Below are 19,448 nucleotides of genomic sequence, written 5' to 3'. Positions count from 1 at the left end.
CCTGTGCCCCCGAGCCGGGGCTCTCAGATGGGGCTATTCCGTTCTCCAAGCTGGGAACTGGGAAGTGAAATCTTGAAGAAAGGAGGGATTCAGAAATTACCCACTTTTTGGTCAAGTTGATGCAGTTTTTGTTCAAGACAGGACAAATGCATCCTAATTAAGGGTCGAAAACGAAGCACTGGAAATTCCCACTGTAGCAAACGGGATTCTTTTGTATGGTCAGGGATTGTAACTCCGAGGAATTCCTTGGCTGTTACAGAAAACCATAAATTCTGGCTCCACTGAAGGTAATGAGAGTTTTGCTATTGACTTCAGCGGGATTTGACCGGGATTTTAGCTGCACCGTTTGCATTATGCGCAAACAGGTTCTTCAAAGGACAGCTCTTGACCTTGAAAATCTTGTCTTGTGGCAGTGATTTCTCACAACTCCAGATTCATCTTCCTCCGTTGTGTCCGCATTTTTTTCTTTTTTTTTCCCTGCTGTTCAACAGTCGCTATTCATCCACATTCTTATTACCATGCAAATTTCAACATCTTCTTTCTAATCTGTTCAAATCTCCTACCATTCTGAACGGTGCTGAAATTATGTTCTGCTTAGAGGCTTTCAAACGACAATGCTTGTAAAAACTTCTCCGTCTTATCTGGGAGAAATGTCGAAAATGATGGCACGTACAGAAGAATTACAGACAGCTACATTCACTTACCAGCAGAAGGCAACCCCTGGCAGCCAGAGTGAATGAAAGCACATTGACAAGCACCAGGAGGCAGCCGCAAGTGCAGGTACAGCGGTGCAGGTAGAGCGCCAGCCCTCGGCATCTGCAATACGCTGTATCTAAGAATATCTCTGAATTTAGCTCTAAGGCGTAGATCCCAACCACGCACACCGGGAAGGACAATTCTACGCCCGCTCATTTTTCCATTCATCTCACACTGAGATCTCTCTCAATTCAGCACATTTATGTTCATTTTACAGGCGTTTAGAGACACCATTTTCCCGTCTTTCACAGATGTTCCCATCTAGAGCTTCCAAAACCTGCTAAAATAGGTACTGCTGCAAAAAGACAGACACGAGGAAATATTTTTCTCCTGGGGTTTTTGCTCCGGGGCCACAGCTAGCTGAGGTGAGACGGACGGAGCCCAGGCTGTCCGGACCATAACCCTTGGGCAACCAGGCAGGGGGACAACCAGCGTTGAGCCAGGCCAACTGCTCACCGTCACACTGCCAAGAAGTTCAGAGGAAAGGAGTTATCTTTAAGAGCCTGGACTTTGCAAGTTGTGGAGGGTCTTTGCAAGTTGTGGAGGGTCTTTGCAAAGCCATTCCACAGGTCTGGATACCAACACCTCACTGGAAACCGACGGCAATTTGCTGCCTCCCACTGAATAGCTTGGAAAATCCCAGCTATTGCTCTATTGGAAAATCCTGGGGTTTGTCCCAGCAGACAGATGCGTACCTGACTGGGACTTGTGATGTGCCGGATTCCTCTCGCCCAGGGAGGCAGGGCAGGGGCTGGAGTACGGCGGCTGGAACATGTAGCTGTCATTTGGCAAAGAGTGGGTGCGCCCCACCGAAGGCTTTCTCACGCTCAGCAAGTCCTTGCTGGGAGACAGGGTCAGCGCGTCGTCTTTGGAGCGGAGATCAGCCTACGGGGAAAAAACCAGTGAGGGAGGAAGACGTGACGGGCTGGGAAGAGGAGAAGTGCCCAGAAACGCTAGCGACAGCCATTGCAATCGGTACGGCACGATGGGCATGCACATCGTCAGTATGTACACGTTGCACGAATGGATCTACCAGGGAGCTACGCCCCTCCTTTTGTATTGTCAATAAATTGTCACACAGAATGAACCACAGAAACAGAGGAAGCGACACTGTAGTAGTAAACCATGACTATTTCAGGGATATGCAACGAAGGCATCATGCCTCAAGGCCAGCCAAGGTCACACGCTTGGCGTAACTTTGATCCTCTGCACTAACAGTAAAGCGCTCTCTGTGCGCCCTCATCAGCAAGTCAGGCTTTTGCAAAGGCGAGTAGTTCCCTCTTCCAACAATAAACGAAAAAAGAAACAAATACGAAAACTAGTTTACAGAAAATATTCTCTATTCTGGCTCCCAGCACAATTTTATTGGTTTTTCTTCTCACATAATGAATAACTAAACCCGTTTTATTGAGAGGGATATCTACAGCTACTGCTTCGGGGTTAGAGCCATTCTCTAATTAGAAGGGATCTAATGCAAGTGAGGGTTATTGTATAGATGTTGACTGTGGAGTTTTACAGCCAAAGAGTCTCTTGGAATGGGCAGCACCAGAGGCAATATCAAATGAGGTGGATTCAGGTCTGATTTCATGAGGAAATATCTCCATCCCAGAAACGTTCTTGGGTATTATTTTGTTGGACAGTATTAGCAAAAATGGAAGCAAAGTCAACTTCCCTGGATATTTTTAATGAAAGGATTGCTTTATCTTCAAAAGGTCTCCATTGTAAAACACAGAAATAAGATGTGACACTGTAGTTCGATACAGTCTGTTGCTGATCATTTTTGGAAAACTTTAAATCTTATTTTCCGACAAACCTTCCCTTCACTCAGTGCATTACACGTTTTCTGAAATCAACACTGAGATTTTTTTCCCAAATTCATCCTTCAGTCACGAAAACAAAACTTAACTATGGCGTTTCATTTGCACAAGAAACGTGATGAGATTAAAAGGAATTTAGAAAAAGGAAAAAAAAATGAGGAAAATAGAAGAAAAGGGAAAAAAAGGAAGACCGCTGTTGTAAATTTAATGAAGGAAAGGGATTTGCACTGTCATGCAGCATTAGTCTCAGTCCTTGGGAACCTGCCGATTTGGATACAGCAGGGATACAGCTGAGGTAAGAGAGACTGCAGTCCCCTCATATAGCTCCGGGAAGGAGAGCGAAACCTGTGCCGGTAAAGCTGAATTTGGGTTGAGGGAACCTCTCTGTTCCTCCCTGCCTTCCCCTTCCGAGCAGGATGTTTACGCTATTTAGCTTTCATATTATTTAGCTTAAAGCAGAAAAGATGGTCTGAAACCTGAGATTTCAAAATTCAAAACCATTTGGATCTGAACACGAGAATTTGGATTCGAGATCCTGTCCAAACCCAACCTTTAATGAACCTTTAGGTTCATTGACAGGATCCAATACCGCAGCGGGCTCGTTTCCACTTTCTCATCATCTCGGGGGAAATCTCGTGAGTGAACTTCATGAAAACCATTGAAAATGGCTGCAAAATGATCTTCCAAGTCCCGCTCACAAACAGAGCAGCGGGAGCACATGACTTTTTGGTTCACTGGTAGTTTTAAAAAACATGTTGTTTTGGCTTGACTGAAAATCAAATCGGAGTTTTTCGTGAACCAAAAAAAAAAAAAAAAAAAGTCCCAACCCAAATCTATTTTGAGTCAAACAAAACATTCTGAGATACTTTCCAACTAAAGCTGTGTCTAAATGAAGTGTAGAAATATTGCGTTTCAAAAAGATTTCAGTGAAAACTTGCAGTTTTTCAGGAGTTCGGGAAACTGTTTGGACCAAACCACTTTGTTGGTATTGACACAAATTCACAAAATGCTTTGTTCAACCTGTTGGCTTTGGGTTTTTTTTTGGAGAAAAACCATCTCTCTTGGCTATACCCTTGAGACTTTGCTATGCTGTCAAACAGTTTTGTCTAATCTCATTCAAAACTAGAAGGGCTCTCTCCTCAGTCCAGCTCTCCAGACTAATTTTGAAACAAAAAGTCCCATACAAAACATTAAACGTCGTTTACAAAATCTTTTGCACGTGATGCCATGAAGCATGATGGGAAATATTGTCACGGTTTAAGAGATGTTTCCCAAATAAGTGCTAATTAGGATGACAGTCAACTAGAATGGCAGAAAATTTATCAACAACACAAACACCCAAAGGCAGGTACATGAACAACAACAAAGAAAACAAGAATGATCCAAAAATGTTGGAAAAGGAGTTATGTCTGTTGTACAGCAGAAAAAAAGCACTTGACCGCTACACAGCTAAAAATGTCTAATGTTTCAAAGAGGAGATGGTTAAGGCAGGGTTCAAAATACTGGTTATTTCATTCAAAAAGACACAAAACAATCCAAACTACTTTTTTTTTTTTTTTTTTTTTTTTTTTCCTCCCAGCGGGATGACTGCTAGTAAGAATTCACAGAACAAGCAGCATCTCGGAGAGATCCCCATCTGATATTTGTAAAATAAACAGTCTGGGACCAATCATGCAAGAAGCCATGTGGTGCCTGTGTTCGTAAAGACAAAAATCCATTACACACCAAAGGGCTGTAGATGACCCCTCAGCAGAGGACACATGAGTCATGAGCTCATGGGTGTCTCTTCCACGCAGCATCACTGATTTGTTTCAGATGGGGAGGAAATTTCAGCCTTGGCGCTTTCCAAAGCTTTTTTTTTTTTTTTTTTTTTACTATTTATTTTACTTGTAGAAAACACATTGTTTTTACGTGACACCAAAGGAAGGAAAAATAGAAACAAATACTTGTTCCTCGCAAGGAGCCAAGTTTGTGGCCAAGAGTGGTAACAACCCAGGACCTAATGGCATTAAGGACAACGTCCTGTTCAGGGGAAAGGTTGGTGCTATTTGGAAATGGGCTTGAACTGAAAATGCCATTAGGCAGGTGTAGAGAGGTGGAAGCAGTATTTCGAACCCTGTAAACATCAGACTACACAGCGACCAGTGTATGTACATTGCTTTCCAGAGCATTAAGTAAGTGTGTGTTAGTATCATCAGGAAAAGAGTCATCCGTCAGAGCTAAGGACCAGGACTTTTCAGAGAGAATATCTGACGTCAGAGACAGAGCCTCCATCTCAGCTAGAGGGATCTAAAGGGAGAGATGATTAAGCATAAGAAACCAGGACACAAATCTTTTGGAAAAGAAACGAGAAAAAAAAAAAGGCATCATAATCTAAATACTTCTAGACACTGAAGCAATATCCCTGCCGTGGGAGAAGCTACATCATGCACATTGTTACCGGGGCCAGAATGTTAAAGAAACGAAATCCAACAAAGAAATGAAAAAAAAGAGCGGGACATTCATACTTAAATGCTTACCAGTGAGCTGGGAGGGAGTTTAAAACCATACGCTAATGCTAGCATTGTATTTTGGTGTTCTCCTGTCTAGATGAAGAAGCAAAAGTAACATTACTTTCACACTAAAGATATTTATCCTCTTGGCTACGATCAAATACAAGAGGCTTCAAGATCTTCCGACTCGCCTGAAGTTGTTCCTACCCAATAACCATGCTGTTTGCTTGGCCTCTAAGCTCATCTGGTTGAGCCCGCAAAGATTCCCCAGCACCAAAATCCTTTTGCAGGTGGGGTATGGAGCGTGTCTTTCCCTGGGCTATGGGGAGGGTATGGGGACACCCCCTCCCCGAGAGGCAGGTGGGATGATAATTAACTTCTTAATGGCTAAAAGGGGACAGGGAGACACCTAAGGCTTGATTTCGGTCAGCGAGTGCCTTCCTGGTGCCTCCAGTGGGTTTTGGCCAGCTAAAGGGCCTCCAGTACCTGGGTAAGCACCAAGAACTGTCCTACTAAAAGAACCACCTGCATCTTCCAGCCCTCCAATGCCACCCCAGCCCTGGCCCTGACAGCCTCCTCCGGCTCGGAGCCAAGCCGAGCTGGGAAGAGGTGCTGCGCTGCCACACCAACGCGTCTTGCACAAACGCAGCCCCGCTGAGGGCATTCAGGGAATTGAGAAAAGTCTTTATCAAAATATTGATGAAGCTCTCTCCCTAGACGCAGAGCTCTATTTATAAGAAATGTGAAATGTCACTTCGGGTTTTGGAGAGAAAGGGGGAAAAGGGGACTGCAGCATCTCCCCCAGAGCAGCAGCCCAGAGAGCATCCCGAGGGGCTGCCCGGAGAGGTGGTGGAGTCTCCTCCTCTGGAGATATTCAAAACCCGCCTGCACGCGTTCCTGTCCAACCTGCACTGGGGGACCCCGCTTTGGCAAGGGGGGTTGGACTGGATGATCTCCAAAGGTCCCTTCCAACCCCCACCGCTCCGCCGTCCCTGCTGCCAGGCACCGCGCGGAGGGGCGCCCGCCCTGCAGCGCAGGCTCTGCCCTCCCCACATCCCCCCCTCGGGTACGTGTCTGAGGCCGGTGCCCGCGGCAGTGGGAGAGCGGCACTGGGGACAGCATTTCGTCGGGTAACCTACGGACCCGGTTCACGCTTGCAGGAGCCTCCTGGTCTGGACAAGACCCAGGTGCTTCCTTTTCGTTTCTCACTCTGGTGGGTTTTTTTCCTTCCTATCTCTATGCTTGAAAAGTCTTTCAACAGCAGTATATCTTCCAGGAGAAACCACAGAGGCCCAGATCTGTTGCACTTAAGTTGTCAGAGGGCTGGATTTTCTCACTCCTAGAAATGGCATCAGTGGGGTGAAACAAACCCCGTGATGAGTGAACCTCGAGAGGCTCCAAACTCCAGCAGAGATAAAGGAGAGGGTCGGGCTCCTCTCATCTAACCTTGGGTTTGCTATCTCCTCTGCCACAGTCATCTGCTGGCGACAGATGAAAGAGATGCTTTGGAGGAGCTCCTGATCTCATACGAGGCTCCCCAAAAAAGCATCACTGCAAAGGCTGCCGACACGAGGACGGTGATCCCTAACGGGGACAGATTCAACGCACCGACCGGAGACAAAACACAGGGGGAAGGGCTGTGCCGGAGCACAGTGGACACCAGCAGCTCCTGCCTGGCGGAGCTGCTCCGCCGGGAGCTGCTATTAATCAGGTGGCTTTCAGCAAGTCCCAGCACTGCTCTGAATGCCTGACTTGCCTGGGAACATGACAAATGGTGTGAACAGAAAAGCCAAAATGTAAACAAAACATCGCCCTCCCCCTTCAGCCTCCCCTCGCCCAAAATTGAGTTTGAAGCCGTCAAAACATTTTGTTGGAAACATTCAATTGATTTATACGGGTTTTAATTACAGGGGGGGGGAAATAAAATTGCTTAAATTTTAAAGGAAAAAGCCTTTTCAAACTGGAACACTATATTTTTTCATTACAGAAAATGTCAAAACAAAACCTTTTTTTTTTTTTTTTTTTGCTGCAGCAGCACTTTGTGGTAAAAATGTTGTGACAAAAAAATTTCCAAGCAGCTCACGCTGAGTTTCATACTGACCCTCTGCCTTCCCCGCCAAAGCTACCGTCCCTATTCCTCCGGCGCTTCTTAGGGGCAACCACTTCCTATAGCTTAATAGACCTCTGTCTGGAAAGCGACACACAGCAATCAGAGGGAGACATGTTATCCCGCTACAGAAAGATCTGCAGTAGGGTTTCATTTTACCTAAGCTTGTTCCTTTCCTCTAATGAACCACCGAGTTGGATAATTTAGAGTGTCAGTGAGCTCATAAATAAGCACACTGATTTAACAAGAAAACTTCTGCTATTTTTAGCCAGAAAGGAAAAAAAAAAAAAAATAGATCAAGAAATATGGAATTTGCTCAATTCCAACTGCAGGAAAAAATAGGTATGCTTGAATTATTATTATTACGGCCACTGCTGTGATTTAGGGAAAATATTTGCTCTAAAGAATAACACACTTGAGAAAGGGGTTATTTTATTCTAAGAAGTAAATGAACTAATTTTAAACAAGTATTACAGCCCTTGTTCAAGAAAGCGCTGGAGCACGCGATTACTTAAGTACACCATTCAGGGCTGCCTCGCCTCCGAAATTCAGTTTAGATCAGAGATGAAGATCTAGTTTACAATGACCCACTTGCAAGAAGCCTCTTTAGGAAAATCATTCGAAACTGGATTTTCGTGCGGAGTAAGTGGGCACAAAATGCAGAGACCATTTTACCATCCCCACCAGCTCAGGCTCCGCGCTGGGAAAACCCCACGCCGTACTCCAGGCCCCGCAGACGTGTCCTGACATCGCTACGGAGCCCTGGTTAGGAGCGAGAAGCCAAATCCGAGAACCCCACTGCAGGATGGAGATGGGATTTCGTGCACTTTTCCCTACGACACTCGTGAACGGTAAATGCCAACGAAAAACTTCTTACTGCGTCGAAGAGGGAAACGCAGAGCCTGTACTTTTCCTCTGGCACCGATATGCAACATCCCAAACCAAGATATTATCTCAACTCCCACAGAAAAAGCCAACATGACTTGCGCTTCAAAATCCCTGTGACTACGTTACATAAAGTAAAGAACTTTAACTCTCTCTTAAAGGTCTCAGGCAAATCGAGTTTGGATGGAGACTTTGCAGGAAATGAGGAATATTAACCTGGTTCTCAGAGTTGTAATATTCGGGAGCTGGGAGGGCATAATGATGGCACACAGAGCCTGACAGGTTGTCCATCAGCTTCAGCTCTCCTTCCAGAGATTCCTGGATCAGCAGTGATATGGTATCAAACAAGTGCCTCTCCTAGGAGGGGTGGTGTATAGCATGCAGAGAGGTAGAGCGAGCCAAAAAGAGAGAGGAAAAAAAGCGAGGGACAGAGAGAGAGAGAGAAAAGGACAGCGTATAAAACCCAACGAACAAAAGGGGGGAAAAACAGAACGGGGAGGGGGGTGGGAGGGGGGGAAGACGGAAACGTTCGGGGAGAACAGCGGTAACAGCAACAACGGGACAGGAGAGGTGAGGCAGGAGAGGAGAGAGAACAGTGCAGTAATATCACGGTGAGCAGTGACAGCGTTCTCACACAGTACTAGAGACGGGGCCGACGCCGGCTGCCCCGGGACCGCGGTGCTCCCGCTCGGGGCCCTCCGCGGGGACAATCCTCGCTCTCAGCAAACACGGCCGGTTACTCCTGGGATCTGAGCCGTATAACGGGGCCGGTATAGCAGCGTCTTGATACTTGGTGCTGTGAATTTCTACAGGACGCTACTGCCGTGAGGTTTCTATACCCACTGCCCACGTTTCTGAGCAAGGCGACCCACTATTTTGACACCTAAACCCATATCCAGGGGCCACATAAATTCAAATAACCTGACTTGAAGAGAAGCTGAGCATCCTGTCCATGAAAGCTGCGGATGCCCAGGATGGACACGCGTCAGGTCACTAATTCATGTGCCAGACAGGGGTTGAGGTGCCTCGGTCGTCCTGGCCAAGCTCAAACCAGCTGGCCGCAGCCCAGGCGGCGGGAGGTTATGCGGAGCAGGGTCTGGCTTTCGCAGGCAGCGTGGGAGCAATTGAAGGGTTGCCCCTTTCACGTAGGGAATGCCTACTACGTACAATGAAATGAGGACCGTTGTTACAGTCAAACAGCACACGGTGCAAAACTCCTGGGGAACAGGCAAGCAAAAGAGCATGCTGACCACGTGTCCTTGTGCAGGGTCGCGTCCTGGGAATTGTATTCCTCTGCTATCGCGCCAAAGCATCAGATTTTTCCTGAAGATTTTGGCTGGGAGAATAAATAGTTGGAATAAAATCTCCCAGGGGCCTTTGAGGCTTCTGTTTGAGTGAAAGAGCAAGAAACACACTCTGGAGACTATGACTAGAATAAGCCCTTTCCAAAGCCACCTTCAGAGGGGGCAGGTTTAAGAGACTGAGGAGCTGAGGGTATCCTTCCTGCTGATTTCTCTTGCAATTTCTCTTTTTGCCAGCGTGAGGACTGATACAGGACAACAGCGCTGAGGACCGTTTGCCAGTACTCTGCTTAACATGTGCAACAACAACAGTCGGGACGTGTTGCTTCTTCCTAGAGGACGTAATGAGTCTGGATTTCCCCATATTGCCCTGAACTCCTCTTTTCTGTGCCAAAGAGCAGCTTTGGACTCCATCTCAGACATCAGTGACTCCTAATGGCACCAGAAATTTCCAGTAGCTTAAGAACTGAAACAAAGCTTAAGTGGGGATTTACTCTTTTTCACCCTTGGACTAAAGATCATAAATGAGTTTTTCATGTATGAGAATACTCATTAGTCCACCCCAGGCAGAAGCCAAGATATGCTGTTGTGAAATCATGATGTAATAAAAACTAATGAGGTCTGCGTAGGGTTTAACCCAATTTGCAATCAGCTAAGACTGAAAAAAAGGCTGGACCGTTTTTCTTGTATAATTCCAGTTCAGTTCCCTCCCGAAGGACCTGTCTGGGCCTTGACCTCACCTCTCTCATTCCTCAGACTGAGTCTTCATCCAAAAACTGTACTTTAGAGAGACTTGTTGCAGCTCGTAGCAGCTACCGCGTTACAGCCCTGCCCCGGCGCTGCTCCTGCTGGTGGGAGTTTTGCCACCAGCTCTGGTGAGCTCAGGTTTGAGTCCCCTCTGGATTCTTCTATTGTTACAATAATCTTTTCTTACGAGCTGGATTGTGGGGATGGATTTTAAATTGAAGTTACATAAAGCAAATTTAATACTTAAGCAAAGATTAACCAAGTTTTATTCCTCTTTTATGTTGCGGTTCATGGTCTGCATTAGAAAAGCAAACACATTATGCTCCCGACTTTGCTATCACAAAGGACCTAGCCCAGACTGGATTAGAGCAGATTTGGAGCTAGCTCTGAACTGGGTGGCTTGGGTACATCTCCAGAGCAAATTGCAAAGCTCTCTACCTCTGAACAGATGCAGCAAGGCGGTCTGGAGACCTGCCTAGGGTCTCTTCCCTGGAGCATGGGTTCCCACCCCACGCAACAATCGGTCAGCAGACAGCGAGGAATACAAGCCCTGGACGTACGGTACACCCGCTCCTTCATTACCGACTCGTGCATGTCTTCCCCTAGCAAATATGCAGGTCAAGCCCTCTTCACCCTCCAGCTGAGATTCTCACCATAGGGTAAACTAATGAGAGCTGAGAATCCACCTTGATTTGCATGGGATTGGTACATCCGCGGGGGCTCTCGGGTCTCTCTCCACTGGCGCTGCCTGGCCATGCAAAGATGTCCGAGGGGCTGTGTTGGCCAGGGGTGATTGTCTTCATTTCCATCTCCAGCTCTGCTTCAAGCTCTGCCTCCTCTTTAGCCTCCTTGTTGCTCTCCTCCAAGTGCTTCATGAGCACGGCGATCACCACGTTCACCAGGACAAACTGGGCCGTCAGCACGAAGGAGACGAAGTAGATGGGTGAAATGACAGTGTTGTAACAGGTGGACTCCTGGTCACAGTCTCGCAGCGTGTCCTGGAAACAGGGAGGAAACGATGGAGGGATGTGAAGAGGTTCCAGCAGGGACCTCGGTTTGCTGGCTGGTCAGCTGGCTGCAATGGGTTCTCCCTTCGCGCAGAAAACTGATAAGATTGGGCAAACGTCATGTCTAGAATGGCAAAATACTTGCCAGTAAGACCTTACGTTTCTGTGCTAGTCACCACAAGCAAGCTCAGAGGAAATCACCCTGCTGTCACGGGGTGTGTGACAACAGACATCAACACCCTGCTGCTCCTGAAGAAAGGCTGCTTGACCAGGTTAGAGACCAAATACACCCGAGTGGCAGACAGAGCCAGGGCAAAGCAGTGTGCAGCTACAACCACCAGCTGTCCCACAGCAGCTGGGCTTGCAGACTGTCTTTCCTCAAGTTCACACCCTGTCATTAAGAGTTTGGCCACCTTACGCTCACCATGGGCTACAAAGGCACAGAGAAGTGATTTCTTCAGACTAGCTAGCGCCCTGTGTATTCATAGGCCAGATTTCTTCGCAATAGCATGCCTGTACGGCTGTCCCCTAAGAGAGACTCTCTTTCGGAAACCCGGGTTTTCCCAGGAAAAAAAAACCCAAACACAACAAAGTAATATCAACGACAATAGTAACGGTAACTGGAGACTTAAGGAAAAAATAATACCAATGCACGTCACTGAGCTGAACTTGTGCTACTTGAGAGATGAGTCCCTTTAGTTTTAACCCTTCTTTCTAAGTTGCTCTCCGAGGGGAAAAAAGGGAACCTATGGAGTATGCCAGGAGCCTGCAGCCATAGGCACCGCATTGCTGGCAGGAGGGAACAGAAACGGTAGAGACTCTGCCCAGCGCACGAATGAAGAAGCAGCTCACTGCAGGACCTGAGTGTCCTGGCCGCGCGTCGTTACCAGGCTGGAGCGGAGTGGACAGCTTCTAATTCAGCAATTATATGCAATTTTTTTTCCATGGGTCTCCTACCTTCATTATCCCATTCCAGTTGTCTCCTGTGGATACTCGGAAGAGAGTCAGAAAGGCCATCCCAAAGTTTCTGAAGGTGGCGTGCCGTCCCAGCCCCTCGCAGGGGTGCGTGTCGTCGCACTCTGCGGGACCAAGCACGGCCGTGAGACCCCCCCGCTCGCACACCGCTCCCACCCCCTCCACCGGCACGGGAAGACTCACCAAGGTCTCCAAACAGCTCCACTCCAAGAGCTGCAAATATGAAAAACAACAACATGAAGAGAAGACCCAGATTCCCCACCTGGAAAGAGAAAAAGAAATGGGGGAAAAAAACACAGAAAAAGAACATTCATTGATTTTTTTGTTCCAGACCTGTTTCTTGCTGTATTCTTTAATCCAAAACTTAAAATTGCTTCAGGGGAAAAATGACCTCAATGTGAGAACTGTATCTCAGACTGTGCTTCGGAAGGGAAATGTGATTCTCTAATGACAGTAAAGATAAAATGATTAGCATTCCTCTGCAATAGGAAATTAGCTCTGGGCCAGAGGAGATCTGGTTTGATATGGCAGTGGGTTACCTGCGGCAGCGCTTGCATCACGGTGTCCAACAGGGCTCTCATCCCTACAGCCATCTTCAGCAACTTCAACACTGCGGAAAACACGTTCGTAATATGGTAACGGCAGCATTAGCACGGAGCCACAAACTCAGTCCCTCTCCCAGGAGCCACCGATTATAGGAAGAGAAATGCGAAATCATGTCAAGGGTTCTCCATTAGCCGCTTTATTCTCTGGCCTTTTTACATCGCTCCTGGTTGCTTGGATACTATTAAAATCCCATGAATAGCAGCATCACCTATCCTGAGACTTGGAGAAAGCGTCGTCGTTCTGCCTGGCTTTTCCTTTCCCCACTTTATCTTTGTTGGACCCATCTCCTTCTTCCTCTGATTACCGTGAGCAGTTACTTTCCCAGCCCCGGGGCTACTTTCCCACTTCCATAGGCTACCCGCTTTCATACGTGATTCACTGAGGAGCTGATTTACACATCTCTTCCAGAAGGCTGCATTTCCAATTGGAAACCGCATGTATTTTTAATTCTGAAAGGGATCCAATGCGCAGGAAAAACGCCTTTTTTCCCCCCCTTGAGACACAGCAGCATTTCATTTCTCCTCCAGTTCCTTCTTTGCTTAGATGAGGGCTGCAATCAGAGCAATTATGCCTCAGAGCACAACACTGCCCTTCAGGAGGGCCTGGAAGTACTTTATTAAGGGCCTGAGCGCTCACATTTTACGTCTCCATCGTGTGGCCCTGAGACCTCCCTGTTCTGAAAACCCAGGCCCTGAAGACGCTGGCTTCCCACCTCGGTGTGTGCCGTTAGGAGTCTGAGGGGACAGATGGATGCAGAGTGACGAGGCACGCTTTGTCACCGAGTGGTGAGATGTAAAGTCCCACGGGAAATTAAATTTATTAGATGCTTGTCTTTTAAAGCCAAGGTACTCGAGCTTGTGTTCTCTAATCCCCGACAGAGACGACTTTGATTTGACTGGCATATTTTTCCCAGGTATGTCTCCGGGAGTCACAGCCACAACCGTTTCTCCTTTATTTCTAAGCTCTCGGCCTTCGTCCTCTTAAGATAGAAACACACGGTCAGCTGGCTCAGCTTTTTGGCTCCTCGCAAGTATTTTCCCCCATTGTTCTTTTATTTGTTTACAGCCTGTTGATGCCAGAACTATGCACATCGTGATGGGGATGTGCCCCAGAACCGTTTCCCAACGCTTAACTCTCTCCCGGAGGGGACCCTGCACCTCGAACGCAAGCCAATTCTGCTTTATTCATCTCACCTCGAGCAATCCTGAGAACCCTCATGATTCGGATAATAGTGGGGTTAATTGGTAGCGAAGCGTTCACCTCAATCTCTTCCAAAGTGATGCCCATGATAGACAGCAGCACGATTGCCAGATCTAATTGGTTCCATCTGGAGACAACACAAAATGAAGTTTAACATCTACTAAGAAGCTGGCAAAGGGAGGTAGCTTGTTTCACGCGAATTCCAGTCATTTCAACGGTTCTAGCACTTAAATGAATCTGCAGCATTTTTCTGAGGGTATTATACAAAAGCAGTTATGTTATGAAATCATTATAACTAATGCATCGCGTTAGAAAACCAGCCAATTCCAAAGATATTCTCGACTGAGGGGAAAGAGAAACAAAAGCTGGGCAGTTTTCTACCCGGAGGCTGCAGACCTCAGGGGAGACGCTGCAGTATCTGTCCGGCCACTTCTAGACACGGCAGTCATGGACCTCAGAAAGAACCGGACCCCCTGTCCAGTCCTCACCACAAAAATCACGCTGGGCCGAGGAAAGACCCCAAGGATTCGTGCCAGGTCAGAGGCGTAATCCCAGCACCGACACCTGAAATGTGGGGAGAAGGTGTGTGGAACCATCCCCCAGCTGCTGAAGGGCTCGTGTCACGTCCTGCTCAGTGCCAGAGCTCTTGGTATCAACATTGAAAGAGGCAGAAATGGGTGGAGAAACATTCACCAAGGACATAACATCTGTATGTGTGAGGTAAGACAGCGAAAATCTAGAAAAATAAGCGATTTCATCTGCTGCTCAGCATCTGCATAAAAAGAAGTCCCTTTCCTCTTTCATTTCCACTCAGGACCAGATTCTCTCTCTTGGCATAAATTTTGTCACTTCACCAGGTCCTCTTGATTATATGGACACGCAACTGGTGTGAGAGAAGAACCAGCCGCTCGGTGTGAGACTCGCTCCTATTTTGTCCACCCCCGAGGGCCAAAGCGGTGCACTCACACTCCCTGGCGTGCACGACCCTTTCTCCAACTCACATCCCAACGGTCCACCTACCCTAGTTTCAACCAGTCACACCGAAAAGCGTTCACACGTCTCAGACTGACATCACCGGGAAGAGCATCGGGGTCCAGGCCACCGAATTTGGGCACCTGTCTCCAGAAATCTGGAGCTTTTGTTACCTGTCTTGGAAGAAGCGACGAAACCCGAAGGCGATAAGCTTGAAAACGGACTCCAGGACAAAGATAACGGTGAAGATGTAATTGCAAATCTTGAGGGCTTCATCAAGAACCTGGGATGTGGACACAGGACCTGGGTTAGATGCTAGCTCTGCCGAGGGGCTGTGCTCCTCCAAACCTGCCCTCCTCTCCGTTCACCGGTCACTCATTTCCTAACCACAGATAAAAGGCTCCAACCGTGGGCTCTCCCCGATGACAAATGTCCCAGGAACGAGTCCCCGTACGTCAGGGAGCGCACAGGCTGCATTTCTGCCCGGCCCCGACCCAGCTGATGTGACCCACAGGAGGGGCCGACCCAAACCCAAGGCACATCTCAACCCCCCCGGCAGTGACACGGCCCCGGCTGGGACTGCCTGGGTCAGCCGCGGGAGCTGCGGCGTTTGCAGGTGGCAGCGGCGCAAAAGCCCTCGTGCCCTCGGCAGAAAGCTGGACTTCATCCCACTTGCTCATTTGTGCACTGCTGCAAGAGCCGCGGGCTGGCCGGGACGGCGGAAGCGCTGGCCAAATGGCTTCTTTGTGGCAGCCTGTCGTTTACTCCTCACCTTGAGCTTTTGGCAAGGAGCAGGACAGAGGGACGGCGTGCCAGCAGGAGCCAGTGTCGCGGGTTTTCCTCTGCCCACCCTTCCCTTGCCACTGTCACAGGTGCCTCCCGGCTGGGACAACTCCTGCGCGGTCAGGCATTAAGCCACGTCAGAGGTGATCTCATCCCAAAAGCCCTGCTCCTGAAGGAGCACTGTGGTAGCAGCATCCTGCACGGCCCCTTAGGTAACGTGCATTGAATTTCTGGCTGCCGGCAAAGGAGATGATAATATCTGTGTCCAGGGCACTGTTAGGGAACGTGGGAGATGGCAACGGAGTGCTCTCAGACCAAACCCAAGACTTACTGAGCCTCAAGCGGGAGAAATCACAGCGGAGGGGATTTAAGCCACTCTGCCTTCATGCGACAGTTTAGCTTCAAGCATCCATGGACAAAAACCACCTCACCTGCCCAAGGAGCACAAGCCCAGCCACCAAAGGAAGCCGTGGCTCTGAACGAGCCTCCCTGTCATACTGCAGGGGACCTGGGCCCTGCCAGCAAATGAGAATATTTATTCGGCAAACGCACATTTTGCCCAGTAGCCCTTTGCTCGAACCACCTCTATGCGCACGGCAGCCCCTCCTCTCGCCGGGCACCCACAGCATCTCCGGCTGGGATCTCATCCACGGGGCATCCCGGGGTATCCCACCACCAACCCCTTCCAGCACCAACATGCCGAGCAACGGTTAGTTGGGATATAAAGCTCTCTGGCACGTTTAGCCTTCGAAATATCTGCAGGATCTCAGCCACCGGTCACCCAGCGCAGAGAGGTTTCGGGGCCCTGATTCAGCAGGACTCTCAAGCACGTGCACGGCTCTAACGGTGCTGTCATCCCAGCACGGCCCAAGCTTGGAGTTATTACCCAGACGCTGCATTCCAGAGGCTTAGAGACAAAATGTTATTTTCCGAAAGAAAATTAAAAACAGAAGCCTGCCCAACATTTTTATAATACAAGAGAAAATGTAGCTGCAAAACGACTGCGGTAAGACGCACGCCCTAGAGCGATTCCAATACAGGCTCCTTAGCCAACAACCTTTTTCATCACCAAATGACTGAATCATGCAATGAGCCTTCCAGGGTATTTAAAGGTGACCCGAACAGAAAAAAATAAATTGGGCTTGTGCCCTTTCACTTTTTGGCTTCTTTATGATAGGCTGGAGGATATTTTTCCCCTTGCTTGCACGTCTTAGTTGTTTGGGTTTTTTTACATTAAGCATTCAAGTCCTGTCTAGCCTTAAAGAATATTTCCTCCTATTGTGCGTTATATTTATTCACTGAAAGCGGCTAATAAAAATAAGTACAAGTTATATGGCAAAGGCAGCTATTTCCATTTCATTCTTACGCACAAGAGACTTGACATCCCAGGACAGGCTGTTTTTATTTTCAGAATATGACAAAGACCCAGGAACTTGGCATACTAATATATGAAAATGTATTTTAAGGACCAGCACAGAATCCAGTGCCTGTGAAAACTGGGCCCTACGGGATATTGGGGATTTAGGAGAAACTCTGCAAAGAGAAACATTTCACCAATTCTACTAGTCTTTTTTCCTTTTTCTCCATTTTTTTTCGGTGGAAATCCTAAGTCAAATGGAAGATGACGATCTCACCTAGCAAACCAAAAACCCACGCTCTCATCCTCGTTTGCAAAGCGCTTTGTTTGCACTTAACTAGAAGGGAGAGGTGCAACGGGATCCAGGTACCGAAAGCCACGGGCTGAGCTGGAAGCCAGATGAAGGCTGGGTAGGCTGAGATGGGGCAAAGGGCCTGGTCGGGCACGGTGAACGGGGGCCGCGAGGTCTAACAGCAAAACTGGCCTTAACTCTGCCCATCGGCACATCCCCCCGTGGCCGAGCATGTGCCCCCGTGCTTATCCCCCTCTCCGTCCCCGTACCTTCGGCTGCTGGTAGTGCTCCATGGCCATGGTGATCACGTTGAGGCCGATCACTCCAGTGATGAACAAATCCAGGTAGTGGCTGGTGCACATCTGGTGGATCAGGAGGCGGAAGCGGGAGTAATCCGAATAGTAGGGCTTACACTGTGCTTCTGCAGCGGGGAGGAGGAGAGGGGAGAGGCACGTCAAATCATTTCTCAGCGGCTTTCTGAAGGCAACGCACCCTCACTTTCCAACTCCAAAGATGATAAATTCTAGACCGATTACAGCAACATGCTGTCTTTCTTATTTCCTTTTTTCGTGCTGGCATGTTACCATTTTTAATACACAGCAGGGCGCCCGTCATCTTACATCCGTCAAACACCTTCAGTGGGACATGCGCTATACTCAGCCTTATGGCATCAGGGATGAGGTGAGCTGGGACTATGGCGCTGCTAAAGCATGTTTTCCCTGTAGGGAAATTTAAAGTAAATTTAAATTAAAACAACGATTTCTGTTTCTGCTGATCTTAAAAGTCCCCAAAGTATCTAAAAACCCAATTAACAGTCAGATGTTGGGGACAGATTTTAATAACAATGGCTTAAAAATACATGCCATTGAGTTAGAGGTGGTCTTTCAAAGAGAAGTAATTCAGACGTATTATGTTCTTTGCAATAAACTGTAGGGAGAACAAAATTCAACACTTTGGCTGTCAGAGCCCTGAAAAACGGTCTATAAAAATACTAAGGAAAACTGATCAGTCAGCCTCAGCGATTAGAAAATAATGATCCTCCATTTGGACGAGATTATCAAAGTACAGATTTCACCGTTCAACTCATTCCCGTGTTCAGCTGCCTCAGGGATGACACATGCTCTTTAGACCCCAAATGTTCCTAGAGATAAACTCATTTACTCACCTAATCTCTAATGAGGAAATGCCAAGGCTGAGTATATAATTCAGTACAATTTTCAAGGAGGCATTATAATGCAGATTGAAGTGGAAAGGACTGTCTTGAATATGTCAGAGTATAATATTACTCTCATAATTAGATGATCAACTGGTTATGAAAATTATTGAGCTGTAAGAATTACATGGCTTGATATTTAGTGCTGCTGAGCAAATGTACCATTTGATACATTACTCCAAGCAAAAAGTTGGGCAGAAGGAAGCCACAAAGCACAGGTTTGGGTTGCCCTCAGGGAAGACTAATTTTAGAAGATTAAATTTTGCCTGGAAATAGAATTCACTTTGTCAATAGCCAATGACATTGCAATCAAACCCATAGATTTAATGGTTTCCTGCGCTCCCGCTTCGCAACAGGATCCTGAAAAATCAGAGTTTTGTTTTTTTTCCATAGAGACAGAACTTTCCCCTACAGCCCAGGGACCAGAGAGACAAATCACTCAGCGGTTTTATTCTGTAGGGTTTTGGAACGCCCAAAATTCTGCTTCAGTGTCATCAAAAGAAAGGCAGTGTTAATATTCACGTTCTGATCTGCAGTGTGCTTCAGGTGATCTGTACCTGAGTGCTAAAGCATGATATCGATGAAAAGGTCTATAAAATTAATTTTCATGCCGAATCTATTGAGTGCTTACAAAAAAAGCAGACTGGGAGCTGCTGACTCACTCCTAAGACTTTGTCAGATATCTCAGAATCTGCATAAATCTCCATAAAGTCAAGATATCTCGATCGCATTATGCTAAATTATGAGTAGCAAATTAACTAAAATGTTTGAATACAATTAGGTTAGGAATAGGACCTATTTTTATGAACCAACTTATCATCTCAGAAAGAAACACCGTCGTAATTGGATCACTTACTTCTTCCACATTTATGTATAATTCACATCCAAAAAGAAAAATGTCAATGTTTCTGCCTTTTCTTGCGGTGGATTTACTTATG

The 19,448-nt window shown here is 47.4% G+C and overlaps 1 protein-coding gene across 1 annotated transcript in view; it reads right to left on the bottom strand.

Annotated features, from left to right (window-relative positions):
* Positions 1–19,448, bottom strand: part of CACNA1G (calcium voltage-gated channel subunit alpha1 G) — a 103,162-nt gene that overhangs the window by 6,098 nt on the left and 77,616 nt on the right. The window contains exons 26-35 of the mRNA XM_082492405.1: positions 17,567–17,718; positions 15,039–15,148; positions 13,887–14,020; positions 12,627–12,697; positions 12,271–12,349; positions 12,070–12,191; positions 10,759–11,103; positions 8,274–8,414; positions 4,728–4,862; positions 1,452–1,641 (exon numbers count right to left, since the gene is read on the bottom strand). Coding sequence (XP_082348531.1) covers positions 1,452–1,641; positions 4,728–4,862; positions 8,274–8,414; positions 10,759–11,103; positions 12,070–12,191; positions 12,271–12,349; positions 12,627–12,697; positions 13,887–14,020; positions 15,039–15,148; positions 17,567–17,718 — 1,479 coding nt within the window. The remainder of the gene's footprint in view (positions 1–1,451; positions 1,642–4,727; positions 4,863–8,273; positions 8,415–10,758; positions 11,104–12,069; positions 12,192–12,270; positions 12,350–12,626; positions 12,698–13,886; positions 14,021–15,038; positions 15,149–17,566; positions 17,719–19,448) is intronic.

The sequence above is a fragment of the Vanellus vanellus genome, assembly GCF_965231255.1.
Source record: "Vanellus vanellus genome assembly, chromosome: 17".
Lineage (NCBI taxonomy): Eukaryota > Metazoa > Chordata > Aves > Charadriiformes > Charadriidae > Vanellus > Vanellus vanellus.
Note: the sequence above shows the minus strand (reverse complement) of the source record. Positions and strands in the feature narration are given on the sequence as shown.